Source organism: Pogoniulus pusillus, chromosome 17 (assembly GCF_015220805.1).
Source record: "Pogoniulus pusillus isolate bPogPus1 chromosome 17, bPogPus1.pri, whole genome shotgun sequence".
NCBI lineage: Eukaryota > Metazoa > Chordata > Aves > Piciformes > Lybiidae > Pogoniulus > Pogoniulus pusillus.
In genome coordinates, this window is record NC_087280.1 from 2938663 (window position 1) to 2952840 (window position 14178).

The 14178-nt window shown below is 61.0% G+C and overlaps 1 protein-coding gene across 2 annotated transcripts in view; it reads right to left on the reverse strand.

The window, feature by feature from the left end:
- Positions 1-11156, reverse strand: part of LOC135182794 (zona pellucida sperm-binding protein 3-like) — a 30751-nt gene extending 19595 nt beyond the window's left edge. Inside the window, exons 1-9 of one of the 2 annotated variants that reach the window (XM_064157242.1) lie at positions 10574-11156; positions 8836-8954; positions 8640-8743; positions 7341-7518; positions 6267-6387; positions 6045-6136; positions 5527-5663; positions 5360-5449; positions 2599-2747 (exon numbers count right to left, since the gene is read on the reverse strand). In XM_064157242.1, coding sequence (XP_064013312.1) covers positions 2623-2747; positions 5360-5449; positions 5527-5663; positions 6045-6136; positions 6267-6387; positions 7341-7518; positions 8640-8743; positions 8836-8954; positions 10574-10945 — 1338 coding nt within the window. In that variant the 5' untranslated portion in view covers positions 10946-11156 and the 3' untranslated portion in view covers positions 2599-2622. Of the gene's footprint in view, positions 1-2579; positions 2748-5359; positions 5450-5526; positions 5664-6044; positions 6137-6266; positions 6388-7340; positions 7519-8639; positions 8744-8835; positions 8955-10573 lie in introns of those variants that run through there. The other variant, XM_064157241.1, reaches the window with a different exon arrangement.
- Between the last annotated feature and the right edge of the window lie 3022 nt (positions 11157-14178).

Consider the following 14178-nt stretch of genomic DNA (forward strand, 5'->3'; position numbering starts at 1 on the left):
CCTCTCTGCCCTCCTTCGATCCACTCCGCCAGCTCCTGTCCCCCTCCTAACCTCTGTCCCCTACCACTGCCCCTACGCCGCGAAGCTCCCTCCCGCTCCGCCCCTTCCCTCAGTCCCCGCCCCTGTGTCTCCATCGGCCCCGCCCCTCCGCCCCCATTGGTGCTCCGCCTGGTGCTCCGCCCCTTCCCTCAGTCCCCGCCCCTGTGTCTCCATCGGCTCCGCCCCTCCGCCCCCATTGGTGCTCCGCCCCTTTCCTCAGTCCCCGCCCCAGTGTCTCCATCGGCCCCGCCCCTCCGCCCCCATTGGTGCTCCGCCTGGTGCCCCGCCCCCTCGCCCCGCCCCCGCGGGCGCCTCCCGCCGTCGTGGCGCTTCGCGGCCGCAGCTCCTCTCGTCCCGCTCCGTTCCGGTCCTGCCCTCTCCTTCCCGGGCTACCACCGCCCCCAGTGCCGCCCTCTGGAGGGGTGCCCGGACCCGCAGCCGGGCGTGCCGGGTCGCTGCGGGGTTAGCCGGGCGGAAGGAAGGAAGAGAACCAAGAGCAGGAAGGGGCCGGGCTGCGGCTTGGGCAAAGAGGGGAGCCGGCTAGGGGAGTGCGGCGCTGGGGATGTGTCCTGTACGGGTCCTGACTTCTGCCTGGCGGGGCTGAATCTGCAGCTGGGGAGCAGTCCCAGAGTGAGTCCCCAGCCCCGCGATCGGTCGCACACGTTGCACACGCGAGGTAAGAGATACTCCGGCTCATGGGACCCCCTTGGTGCCAATGGATCCTCTGCCTCCTTGCGGCTCCAGCTCCTCCTGCTGTGGCCGGTGGACACCTCAGGGGCAGTCCCCGTTCTCTAGCTCAGCTCCTGACGCTGGGTTCTCCCGGTCAGAGATGCTGTTCTCACCGCCGGTGAGGGTCTCGTAGCCCTGATGCCCTTCGGGGTCTCACTAACCCACTCCCACCCAACCCCAGACCCTTCCCTCCCCGAGAAGCGTTTGACGGCTGGGAACGACCAAACTGCTTCTGCTTCCCTGTCCCCCAAAAGCAGCACTGCGGCTGGTGCTGAGCCCCCAAACCAGCCCTGAGCCCCCAAACCAGCCCCCAAGCCCCCTCGCCTGTTCTCGAGCACACCTCTGGGGTTGGTTGCTCAGCCTCAAAGGCAGCTCTGGGTGGGAGCTGCCTTAAAGCCAAGACACTCAGGTCTGAGTGCTCCCCTAGGAGCTGGGAAGCTCTGCAGTCCGCGGAGCTGCCGTCGAGGGGACAAGCGAGGTGAACGCGGAGCCTTGGGGTGCAGAGTGATTGGAACTGGGGAGGGGGCAGCCCCCTTCTGCTCAGGGGCACGTCCCTGACCTTCGGGTGGTTGTTTTGTGTGATGATCACCTTATGTACGTTAAGGCAATTAAATAAGCGCCGTGGTCGTCGTTGTTGCCGTTGTGTTCTTTATTCAAGCTCCAGCATCGCTTCCTCTCAATGTAGCCCTGCGGGAGTCAGCCCCGGGGCATGCCCTGAGCCTGCGGCTCCGGCCCCGCACCCCGAGCGCCTCCTGCTGCCTCTCGCAGCCCATGCGAGCCTCGGCCCCTGCTCGGTGCTGCTCTAGCCTCGGGGACCCTGCCAGGCTGCGGGGACTGGGTGCTCCGGGCGGGTGTGGGACTCAGCCCCAGCCCTGCCTTCTGGAATCCTAGAGTCAAGCAGGCTGGAAGAGAGCTCCAAGCTCAGCCAGCCCAACCTAGCACCCAGCCCTGCCCAACCAACCAGACCATGGCACTAAGTGCCCCAGCCAGGCTTGGCTCCAACACCTCCAGCCACAGCCACTCCACCACCTCCCTGGGCAGCCCATTCCAGTGCCAATCACTCTCTCTGCCAGCAACTTCCTCCTCACAGCCAGCCCAGACCTGCCCTGCCACAGCTTCAGCCTGGGTCCCCTTCTTCTGCTGCTGGCTGCCTGGCAGCAGAGCCCAACCCCAGCTGGCTACAGCCTCCCTGCAGGCAGCTGCAGGCAGCAATGAGCTCTGCCCTGAGCCTCCTCTGCTGCAGGCTGCACCCCCCCAGCTCCCTCAGCCTCTCCTCACAGGGCTGTGCTCCAGGCCCCTCCCCAGCCTTGCTGCCCTTCTCCAAACACCTTCCAGCACCTCAGCATCTCTCTGCAGTGGAGGAGCCCAGAACTGGACACAGCACTGCAGGGGTGGCCTGAGCAGTGCTGAGCACAGGGGCACAAGAACCTCCCTTGTCCTGCTGCCCACACTGCTCCTGAGCCAGCCCAGGATGCCATTGGCTCTGCTGCCCACCTGGGCACTGCTGCCTCCTCTGCAGCTCCTCTCTGCCACCACCCCCAGCTCCCTCTCTGCCTGCCTGCTCTCAGCCACTCTGGTCCCAGCCTGCAGTGCTGCTTGGGGTTGTTGTGGCCAAAGTGCACAACCCTGCCCTTGGCCTTGTTCAGTCTCATCCCCTTGGCCTCTGCCCACCCATCCAACCTGCTTGACTCTGTGATTCCCCCAGGAGCTAAGACCTCTGCCCCCCACCATACCCAGATGCTGGGGTCAATGCTCTCTCCCTGCCGAGGGCCCTATCCCCAAAGACACCATCACAGAGGCAGCAGACTGAGTTGATTCATTTCTCCTTATCTTTATTGGGCTGTCACTCAAAGCTCATGCTGAGGCAGGGGTGCACCTCCTGTGCCTTATGCCCACGGCCAGCCCCAGGCTTGCCAGCCCCACGCCAGCTGCCAGGCAGATGAACCCTGTCACCACGCTGGACGCCGCTGTTATGCCACCTGCAAGAACCAAGGGGAGGCTCTTAGTGCTGGGCAGCAGGACTGGGGTTGTGCCAATGTTTGGAGCTCCTCTGCAGCTTCAAGTGAAGCTCCCTTAACTGTGAGTGGCTGTCAATGGCTCCATGGGCAAGTGCAGGCCAGGGACAAGTAGGGTCCCTCAGGGATCAGTCCTGGCCCCAGGCTTGGTCAGCATCTCTGTGGGTGCCATGGGCAGAGGCACTGAGTGCAGCCTCAGCAAGTTTGCTGCCCACACCAAGCTGTGTGGTGCAGCAGCCAGGCTGGAGGGCAGGATCCATGCAGAGGGAGCTGGGCAGGCTGCAGAGGTGGGCACAAGCCAAGCTCAGGAGACTCAACAGGACCAAGGGCAAGGTCCTGCAGCTGGGTGGAGGCAATGGCAAGCAGCAATGCAGGCTGGGCAGTGCCAGGCTGGAGAGCAGCCCTGAGGAGAGGCACTTGGGGGTGCTGCTGGAGGAGAAGCTGCACAGGAGCCAGCAGTGAGCACTTGCAGCCCAGAAAGCCAAGCAGAGGCTGGGCTGCAGCAGCAGCAGTGTGGCCAGCAGGGCCAGGGAGGGGATTCTGCCCCTCTGCTGTGCTCTGCTGAGAGCCCACCTGGAGTGCTGCATCCAGCTCTGGAGCCCCTGGGACAGGAGGGCTGTGGAGATGCTGGAGAGTGTCCAGAGCAGGGCCAGGAGGATGCTGAGAGGCTGCAGCAGCTCTGCTATGAGCACAGCCTGAAAGAGTTGGGGCTGTGCAGGCTGCAGCAGAGGAGGCTCCCAGGGGACCTGCTTGTGGCCTTGCAGGGTCCGAAGGGGGCTCCAAAAAAGCTGGGGAGGGACGTTTGAGGGTGTGAGGGAGTGGCAGGAGTGGGGGGAATGGAGCAAAGGTGGAGGTGGGGAGAGTGAGGCTGGAGGTGAGGAGGAAGTTGTTGAGCAGGAGAGTGGTGAGAGGCTGGAATGGGTTGCCCAGGGAGGGGGTTGAGGCCCCATGGCTGGAGGTGTTTGAGGCCAGGCTGGCTGAGGCTATGGTCAGGCTGCTCTAGGGTAGGGTGTCCCTGGGCATGGCAGGGGGGTTGGCACTGCCTGCTCCTTGTGCTCCCTTCCAGCCCTGCCTGATTCTATGGTTCTAATGAAGTGGTGGTGCTGGGTTTGTTTGGGAATATGCCTGCGCTTTAGAGCGAGTGACCTGAAGTCTGCAGCAGTAATCAAGGCTCTGAGCCTTGCTTTGAGCTCTTGCATGCAAACCTTGCAGCTCTAAGCCTTGCTTTGAGCTCTTGTGTGCAACCTTTGCGGGTCTAAGCCTTGCTTTGAGCTCTTGTGTGCAACCTTTGTGATTCTAACCCTTGCTTTGAGCTCTTGTGTGCAACCTTTGTGATTCTAACCCTTGCTTTGAGCTCTTGTGTGCAAACCTTGCAGCTCTAAGCCATGCTTTGAGCTCTTGCATGCAAACCTTGCAGCTCTAAGCCTTGCTTTGAGCTCTTGCATGCAAACCTTGCAGCTCTAAGCATTGCTTTGAGCTCTTGCGTGCAAACCTTGCAGCTCTAAGCCATGCTTTGAGCTCTTGCATGCAAACCTTGCAGCTCTAAGCCTTGCTTTGAGCTCTTGTGTGCAAACCTTGCAGCTCTAAGCCTTGCTTTGAGCTCTTGCGTGCAAACCTTGCAGCTCTAAGCATTGATTTGAGCTCTTGCATGCAAACCTTGCAGCTCTAAGCATTGCTTTGAGCTCTTGCATGCAAACCTTGCAGCTCTAAGCCTTGCTTTGAGCTCTTGCGTGCAAACCTTGCAGCTCTAAGCCTTGCTTTGAGCTCTTGTGTGCAAACCTTGCAGCTCTAAGCCTTGCTTTGAGCTCTTGTGTGCAAACCTTGCAGCTCTAAGCCTTGCTTTGAGCTCTTGTGTGCAAACCTTTGCAGCTCTAAGCCTTGCTTTGAGCTCTTGTGTGGAAACCTTTGCAGCTCTAAGCCTTGCTTTGAGCTCTTGTGTGCAAACCTTGCAGCTCTAAGCCTTGCTTTGAGCTCTTGTGTGCAAACCTTGCAGCTCTAAGCCTTGCTTTGAGCTCTTGTGTGCAAACCTTGCAGCTCTAAGCCTTGCTTTGAGCTCTTGCATGCAAACCTTGCAGCTCTAAGCATTGCTTTGAGCTCTTGTGTGGGAACCTTGCAGCTCTAAGCCTTGCTTTGAGCTCTTGTGTGCAAACCTTGCAGCTCTAAGCCTTGCTTTGAGCTCTTGCATGCAAACCTTGCAGCTCTAAGCCTTGCTTTGAGCTCTTGTGTGCGAACCTTGCAGCTCTAAGCCTTGCTTTGAGCTCTTGTGTGCGAACCTTGCAGCTCTAAGCCTTGATTTGAGCTCTTGCCTGCAATCCTTTGGCAAACCAAGGTTGCCTCTGTTAAGGACCACCTGCTCCACTGGTGACAAGGGTGGGGAGGAGCACAGGGCGAAGGTGGCAAGGTTCAAGCAGAAATCCAGGGTGGAGAAACCTTCGTGTTTCACTGTGGATGAAGAGCAGAACCAGCACAAAGACTGCACATCCTAGTGGGAGGGGTCCCTGAACCATCTCTGAGGTCCCTTCCAACCTAAACCATTCTGTGGCCATGCCAGGGGGCCACAGCTGGCGAGGACTCACCCTGAGCTCCCTCCTGCTGCTCTCCCGTGGTGCCCAGGTCCTTGGAGAGCAGCACAGGGCCGATGACCACATCAGCTTCAGCCTCTTTCCCTGGGGAGAAAGCAGTGATGAGGTTGGCTGATCCCACAACTCCAGGGTTGCCTCCCCTGCCCCCACGAGGACCTTACCCTTGGCATCGTGGCGGCGGAAGCGGCGGCTGGGCCACTGCTCCAGGGGGTTGAGCCTCCTGGAGAAGGCAGAGGACTCACAGTTGCCCATCTCACAGCAGCTGCAGATGTCTCGAGTGCCTTCCACGGGTGCCCAGCTGCAGCAGGGGGAGAGCAGTGTCACCAGAGCCCCACCGAGGCGTTCACACTGCGTCCCCCCAGGGCTGGGTCCGGGATGCGTCCCCCCAGGGCTGGGTCCGGGATGCGTCCCCCCAGGGCTGGGTCCGGGATGCATCCCCAAGGGCTGGGTCCGGGATGCGTCCCCCCAGGGCTGGGTCCGGGATGCGTCCCCCCAGGGCTGGGTCCGGGATGCGTCCCCCCAGGGCTGGGTCCGGGATGCGTCCCCCAGGGCTGGGTCCGGGATGCGTCCCCCAGGGCTGGGTCCGGGATGCGTCCCCCAGGGCTGGGTCCGGGATGCGTCCCCAAGGCTTGTGGGATGCTGGTGGGGACCTGCCCAGGTGTGCCCCACGGCCACTCACGTGTTTCTGGCTTTGTTGAAGGAACAAGCCTTGTTCAGAGGGTCTGGGGCTTGGTCTGCTGGGGTCACCTTCAGGTGGCAGGTGATGTAGATCTGTGGGGAGGGTAAAGCAGAGAGGTGGGAAGCCGCCGGCAGGGGGAGGATGGTTTGTTTTGGAGCTGGTGAGGACACACACACACACAGACACACACAAAGACACACACACAGACACACGCAGCCTTACCAGGTTCCTGGCGTCCCCTGCAAACCTAAACACATCGACCTGAAACCGCAGCACATCCTCCCGAGGCCGGGGAGTGATGAAGGCAGAGCTGGTGTCATCTGACCTCCCATCAACCAGGCACCTGGGATGGGATGGGGACAGGAGTCAGCAGAGAATCAAGTAGGTTGGAAGAGAGCTCCAAGCTCAGCCAGCCCAACCTAGCACCCAGCCCTGCCCAACCAACCAGACCATGGCACTAAGTGCCCCAGCCAGGCTTGGCTGCAACACCTCCAGCCACAGCCACTCCACCACCTCCCTGGGCAGCCCATTCCAATGCCAATCACTCTCTCTGCCAGCAACTTCCTCCTCACAGACAGCCCAGACCTGCCCTGCCACAGCTTCAGCCTGGGTCCCCTTCTTCTGCTGCTGGCTGCCTGGCAGCAGAGCCCAACCCCAGCTGGCTACAGCCTCCCTGCAGGCAGCTGCAGGCAGCAATGAGCTCTGCCCTGAGCCTCCTCTGCTGCAGGCTGCACCCCCCCAGCTCCCTCAGCCTCTCCTCACAGGGCTGTGCTCCAGGCCCCTCCCCAGCCTTGCTGCCCTTCTCCAAACACCTTCCAGCACCTCAGCATCTCTCTGCAATGCAGGAGCCCAGAACTGGACACAGCACTGCAGGGGTGGCCTGAGCAGTGCTGAGCACAGGGGCACAAGAACCTCCCTTGTCCTGCTGCCCACACTGCTCCTGAGCCAGCCCAGGATGCCATTGGCTCTGCTGCCCACCTGGGCACTGCTGCCTCCTCTGCAGCTCCTCTCTGCCAGCACCCCCAGCTCCCCCTCTGCCTGCCTGCTCTCAGCCACTCTGGCCCCAGCCTCTAGTGCTGCTTGGGGTTGTTGTGGCCAAAGTGCAGAACCTGCCCTTGGCCTTGTTCAGTCTCATCCCCTTGGCCTCTGCCCACCCATGCAGCCTGGCCAGGTCCCTCTGCAGGGCTCTCCTACCCTCCCACAGCTCCACAGCTGCTCCTAGCTTGGTGCACATGCTGGAGGGGGGGTGTTTATGTGTACCCACAGCATGGCTGCTGGCAGCTCCCCAGGTCTCACCCGTTGAAGTCGATGATGGAGTAATGAGGGGAGGAGTCTGCACCAGGGCTCAGGGCAGCCACGCAGCTGTCCACGAACAACCTCAGTGGCACATGGTTCTCAGTGGCCACCTCTGCTTGAAGGTTGAGGACATCACCCAGCTGGAAACCCGTGAAAGGCCTCTCAGAGCTCCAGTCCTCTGCAAGGAAGTGACAAAGAGGAGGTGACTTCAGCTGTCCCCAAGCTCCCATGGAACCAGAGACAGTAAGAAAGCTGCTGTTTGCTTTGTGGTGGGATGGCTTCTCCAGTGGGGGTGCTGCTGTAAGGAAAGAATCATAGAATCATAGACTCAAGCAGGTTGGAAGAGAGCTCCAAGCTCAGCCAGCCCAACCTAGCACCCAGCCCTGCCCAACCAACCAGACCATGACACTAAGTGCCCCAGCCAGCCTTGGCTGCAACACCTCCAGCCACAGCCACTCCACCACCTCCCTGGGCAGCCCATTCCAGTGCCAATCACTCTCTCTGCCAGCAACTTCCTCCTCACAGCCAGCCCAGACCTGCCCTGCCACAGCTTCAGCCTGGGTCCCCTTCTTCTGCTGCTGGCTGCCTGGCAGCAGAGCCCAACCCCAGCTGGCTACAGCCTCCCTGCAGGCAGCTGCAGGCAGCAATCAGCTCTGCCCTGAGCCTCCTCTGCTGCAGGCTGCACCCCCCCAGCTCCCTCAGCCTCTCCTCACAGGGCTGTGCTCCAGGCCCCTCCCCAGCCTTGCTGCCCTTCTCCAAACACCTTCCAGCACCTCAGCAGCTCTCTGCAAGGCAGGAGCCCAGCACTGGACACAGCACTGCAGGGGTGGCCTGAGCAGTGCTGAGCACAGGGGCACAAGAACCTCCCTTGTCCTGCTGCCCACACTGCTCCTGAGCCAGCCCAGGATGCCATTGGCTCTGCTGCCCACCTGGGCACTGCTGCCTCCTCTGCAGCTCCCCTCTGCCACCACCCCCAGCTCCCTCTCTGCCTGCCTGCTCTCAGCCACTCTGGCCCCAACCTCTGGTGCTGCTTGGGGTTGTTGTGGCCAAAGTGCACAACCCTACCCTTGGCCTTGTTCAGTCTCATCCCCTTGGCCTCTGCCCACCCATGCAGCCTGGCCAGGTCCCTCTGCAGGGCTCTGCTCCCCTCCAACAGCTCCACAGCTGCTCCTAGCTTGGTGTCATCTGCAAACTCACTGCTGCTGGACGCAGTCCCCTGCTCCAGCCCATTCCCAGCCTGTAGCACTGCTTGAGGCTGTCGTGCAGCCCCACCTGCAGGTCAGCCTGGCTCCCACCTACCGTTCATCAGGCGCAGAGTGAACAGCAGCCTCTCCTCTGCCGCCAGCTCGGAGCTGAAGGGAGCCCAGGTGGGCTGGATGGCATTGCTGCTGACGTTCTCCCTCCTGCACAAAGCACCACCATGCATCAGGGTGAGGGCCCCATGCTGGTCCCTAGGGAGCAGGATGGGGTGGTCCTGGGGCTGGAAAGGCTTTACCTGGGGTAGTGGCACTCGATGGGGATGACAGCAGGGTTGCTGCGGATGATGACAGGGTTGCTGGCAGGGCTGGGGGTGTAGTTGAGGAGCGTGCGGTAGATGAGGGACTCTGGCGTGACCTGGGCAGGAGAGGGAGGGTGGGAAGATGGTGGTGAGACCACTGCACCTCCCACCAATGCCACATGGCTCTGCTTCCCCAGCTGGGAAAGGTAGAGGGAGGTAGAGAAGGGGGGGAAAAGGGGTGGAGGAGATGTCTCTGCCCATGGCAGCGAGGTTGGGGTAGATGATCTCTAAGCTCCCTTCAATCCTAAGCTGTTCTATGTCTCCATGAAAACATAGAATCAAGCAGGTTGGAAGAGAGCTCCAAGCTCATCCAGTCCAACCTAGCACTCAGCCCTATCCAATCATAGAGTCAAGCAGGTTGGAAGAGAGCTCCAAGCTCAGCCAGCCCAACCCAGCACCCAGCCCTGCCCAACCAACCAGACCATGGCACTAAGTGCCCCAGCCAGGCTTGGCTGCAACACCTCCAGCCACAGCCACTCCACCACCTCCCTGGGCAGCCCATTCCAGTGCCAATCACTCTCTCTGCCAGGAACTTCCTCCTCACAGCCAGCCCAGACCTGCCCTGCCACAGCTTCAGCCTGGGTCCCCTTCTTCTGCTGCTGGCTGCCTGGCAGCAGAGCCCAACCCCAGCTGGCTACAGCCTCCCTGCAGGCAGCTGCAGGCAGCAATGAGCTCTGCCCTGAGCCTCCTCTGCTGCAGGCTGCACCCCCCCAGCTCCCTCAGCCTCTCCTCACAGGGCTGTGCTCCAGGCCCCTCCCCAGCCTTGCTGCCCTTCTCCAAACACCTTCCAGCACCTCAGCATCTCTCTGCAATGGAGGAGCCCAGAGCTGGACACAGCACTGCAGGGGTGGTCTGAGCAGTGCTGAGTAAGTTAAGTTCCAGCTCAGCACAAGGGGGAACTTCTTGCCTGGAATGGTCACAGAGCCCTGGCACAGGCTCCCCAGAGAGGTTGTGGAGTCTCCTTCTCTGGAGCCTTTCAAGGCCTGTCTGGATGTGTTCCTCTGTGATCTGTGTTAGATAGCATTGCCCTGCTCTGGCAGGGTGATTGGACTCCTTGGGTCCCTTCCATCTCCCAACATCCCATGAGCACAGGGGCACAAGAACCTCCCTTGTCCTGCTGCCCACACTGCTCCTGAGCCAGCCCAGGATGCCATTGGCTCTGCTGCCCACCTGGGCACTGCTGCCTCCTCTGCAGCTCCTCTCTGCCACCACCCCCAGCTCCCTCTCTGCCTGCCTGCTCTCAGACACTCTGGCCCCAGTCTAGAATAGACTCAAGCAGGTTGGAAGAGAGCTCCAAGCTCAGCCAGCCCAACCTAGCACCCAGCCCTGCCCAACCAACCAGACCATGGCACTAAGTGCCCCAGCCAGGCTTGGCTTCAACACCTCCAGCCACAGCCACTCCGCCACCTCCCTGGGCAGCCCATTCCAGTGCCAATCACTCTCTCTGCCAGGAACTTCTTCCTCACAGCCAGCCCAGACCTGCCCTGCCACAGCTTCAGCCTGGGTCCCCTTCTTCTGCTGCTGGCTGCCTGGCAGCAGAGCCCAACCCCAGCTGGCTACAGCCTCCCTGCAGGCATCAACAAGGAGCTCTGCCCTGAGCATCCTCTTCTCCAGGCTGCCCATCCCTCAGCTCCAGGAGAAATCCAGGTGGGATAAAGGGGAAGAAAGGTCTCACCTGCACCACGCTGCCACACTCGTGGAGGCCAGCAGCGAAGGTGACAGTGATGCTGGCAGGGTCGAGCGAGGAATGCTTGCACCCCGCCGGTCCCAGCGTCAGGTCGGCGGCGTTCACCAAGCGCCCGGTCCCGAAGAGGTCCCTGTGCACCGTCACCACCAGCTGAGCCTCTTGGCACTGCACCGCCACCGGCTGGCCAGCGGAGATGGCTCGGGAGTGAGGGTCCTCCAGCCACGGAGCCCACGGCTGAGGGTCTGCCCTGGCTCCTCTCCTCGCTGTGTCGTGCCAGGAGAACTCCCGAGGTGGATAAGCAGCTGCTTTGCCTGCTGCCCAGCAGAGGAGGGCGAGCATCAAACCACCTTTAGATGCCATCCTGGCTTCTTCTTCTTCTAGGCTCCCCCCCCCAGTGCAGAGAAGCAACCTTTATATCTGCCCCCCAAGCAAGGCTGAGGAGCTGTCCTCCCCCTCACCTCTCATTTGGGGACCCAAAGGCCAGCCCTTGTGGGGTGAGGGGAGAAGGGGGAAGGCATTTCCGGGGTGCTTGGACCCCCCTAGCCCTGTTCTTGAGCTGCCCAAGGCAAAGGAACGTCCAAAACATCCAAACATCCTCGTCAGCCTCTTTGGGGGGAAGTTGTTTATGCGAGTCAGCAGAAGCTGGAGCCAGGGAGACTGGTACAAAGTGACTTGTTTAGGTTAGGAGGTGATAAGGGTCTGCCCCAAGGCTGCTGGGGAAGGTGAGGAGAGCAGGAGCCCAAGCCAGGGGCTTCCCAGCTTTCCTAAAGCTCCCAGCCCTGCCCTTTGCCTCCCCAGCTCAGGGCTTTGGCTGTTGCTGGGGGGGAAGGTTGGCAGCCAACATGCCTACAGCTCCAGGCCAAACAGGGGCTTTACACAGCCCCCCCCAGCTGGGGCAGGACCAGGATGTTGGCTCCTGATGCTGCTGGAGAGCTCTCACCACTACCCGGAGCTCAGCCAGGGCCGACCAAAACCTCTCTTAGCCTCAGCAGTGAGCTTGCAGCCTTTCTTTTTCACTCTGCTGCCTTTCCCCCCCTCAGCTCTTGGGGTTGTTGCCTTCAAGGAAAGGAGCTCAGGGTAGAAGGAGGCAGAGCTGAGGTGCTCAACCCATCAGTCCCTTCCTGACACCACAGCAGCCCCATTTGTTCCTCACACCCCCACCCCAGCACTGCCCAGCTCCTGCCAGCTGGAGAATCACAGAATGGGTTAGGTTGGAAGGGACCTCAAAGATCATCTAGTTCCAACCCCCCCCCCTACCCCCTCCTCCTGCCATAGGTAGGGACACCTCCCACTAGAACAGGTCACTCAAGGCCTCAGAAGAGGGGAAAGCTGCTTCCAAAAGCAACCTTCTGTGCTTCCAAGCCTCGTTTTGGAGCTTCTGCCTTTTCTTTTGAGCCATCTCAACTCTCCTGTTTATCTCTGCCAGGGCTCTGGGAGCATCCTGTTAGGCTCCATGCAAGGGATGTTGGCTCCATCCTCCCAGCTTTCAGAGTAACCCCCAAAGAGCCTTAGGGGGCAGCAGAAAACCCTCAGCTGGGATATTAGAGCTGGAGCAGCTGAAGCTTTCCTGGGAAAACTAAAAGCTTTGGGCAGCCAACTCCTAGCAGACATCCCAGCAGGTTTGGAGCTGGCTTGTGGCTGGCTCAACGTCCTCTGCCTTTCCTCTAGGAGCTGCTATCCTATCCCTGCTGTTGGTAGCAGGTCCAGAACTTCTCCTCAGTGTTTGGAATACCTTGAGACTTGTGTAGGGATGCCAGGGATTCCAGCAGGCTGAGCTCCCTGGTCAGGGAGATAAGGGCAGCAGGCCATGCTGAAACAGTAGATAAGCAGCTAGAAGAGCATCCCCACTTGGTCAGGTCCTTGAGCTGCAAGGACCACTGGAGAGCTCTGGCCTCAGCCTATCACATCTGAGAGAGCCACAGAGCTCAGGGGATTTAGTTTGGGGAGCAGGGCTTGATACCACCAGGAGGATAAATCCTTCTGATGGTCTCTATGCTGTTCAGGTTAGCAGAAGTGATGGCCAAAGGGAGGAATAGCTCAACATGAACCATAGCATCAGGGAGAGGTGGAAGGGAGCACAAGGATCAGCCAGTTCCAACCCCCCTGCCATGCCCAGGGACACCCTACCCTAGAGCAGCCTGATCACAGCCTCAGCCAGCCTGGCCTCAAACACCTCCAGGGGTGAGGGTCCTGCAGCTGGCTGGAGGCAATGGCAAGCAGCAATCCAGGCTGGGCAGTGCCAGGCTGGAGAGCAGCCCTGAGGAGAGGCACTTGGGGGAGAAGCTGCACAGGAGCCAGCAGTGAGCACTTGCAGCCCAGAAAGCCAAGCAGAGGCTGGGCTGCAGCAGCAGCAGTGTGGCCAGCAGGGCCAGGGAGGGGATTCTGCCCCTCTGCTCTGCTGAGAGCCCACCTGGAGTGCTGCATCCAGCTCTGGAGCCCCTGGGCCAAGAGGGCTGTGGAGATGCTGGAGAGTGTCCAGAGCAGGGCCAGGAGGATGCTGAGAGGCTGCAGCAGCTCTGCTGTGAGCACAGCCTGAAAGAGTTGGAGCTGTGCAGGCTGGAGCAGAGGAGGCTCCCAGGGGACCTTCTTGTGGCCTTGCAGGGTCTGAAGGGGGCTCCAAAAAAGCTGGGGAGGGACTTTTGAGGCTGTGAGGGAGTGTCAGGAGTGGGGGGAATGGAGCAGAGCTGGATTCAGACTGGAGGTGAGGAGGAAGTTGTTGAGCATGAGGGTGGTGAGACCCTGAAACAGGGAGGGGGTTGAGGCCCCATGGCTGGAGGTGTTTGAGGCCAGGCTGGCTGAGGCTGTGGTGAGGCTGCTCTAGGGTAGGGTGTCCCTGGGCATGGCAGGGGGGTTGGAACTGCCTGCTCCTTGTGCTCCCTTCCAAGCCTGCCTGATTCTATGGTTGGAGGACCCCCAGCCCTTGCAGATCCTCTGTCTGGGTCAAGCATGGGGTGGGGAAGGAGCATGCCCACAGAAACAAGCCCTGGTGGGGCCACATCAAGACTAGTGTGCCCGGTTCAAGGAGGACAGGGAACTACTGGAGGGAGTTCAGTTGAACTTACAAAGCTGCTGAGGGGCCTGGAGCATCTCTGTGAGGAGGAAAGGCTGAGAGCCCTGGGGGCTTACCTGGGATGCTGAAGGGACCACTCTCACTGCCGACCTGGGATGCTCCAGGGGACCACTCTCACTGCCGACCTGGGATGCCCAAGGGGCCACTCTCACTGCCGACCTGGGATGCCCAAGGGGCCACTCTCACTGCCGACCTGGGATGCCCAAGGGGCCACTCTCACTGCCGACCTGGGATGCCAAAAGGAACCACTCTCACTGCCGACCTGGGATGCCAAAAGGAACCACTCTCACTGCCGACCTGGGATGCTCAAGGGACCACTCTCACTGCTAACCTGGGATGCCCAAGGGGCCACTCTCACTGCCGACCTGGGATGCCCAAGGGGCCACTCTCACTGCCGACCTGGGATGCCGAAGGGACCACTCTCACTGCCGACCTGGGATGCCCAAGGGGCCACTCTCACTGCCGACCTGGGATGCCCAAGGAGCCACTCTCACTGCCGACCTGGGATGCCCAAGGAGCCACT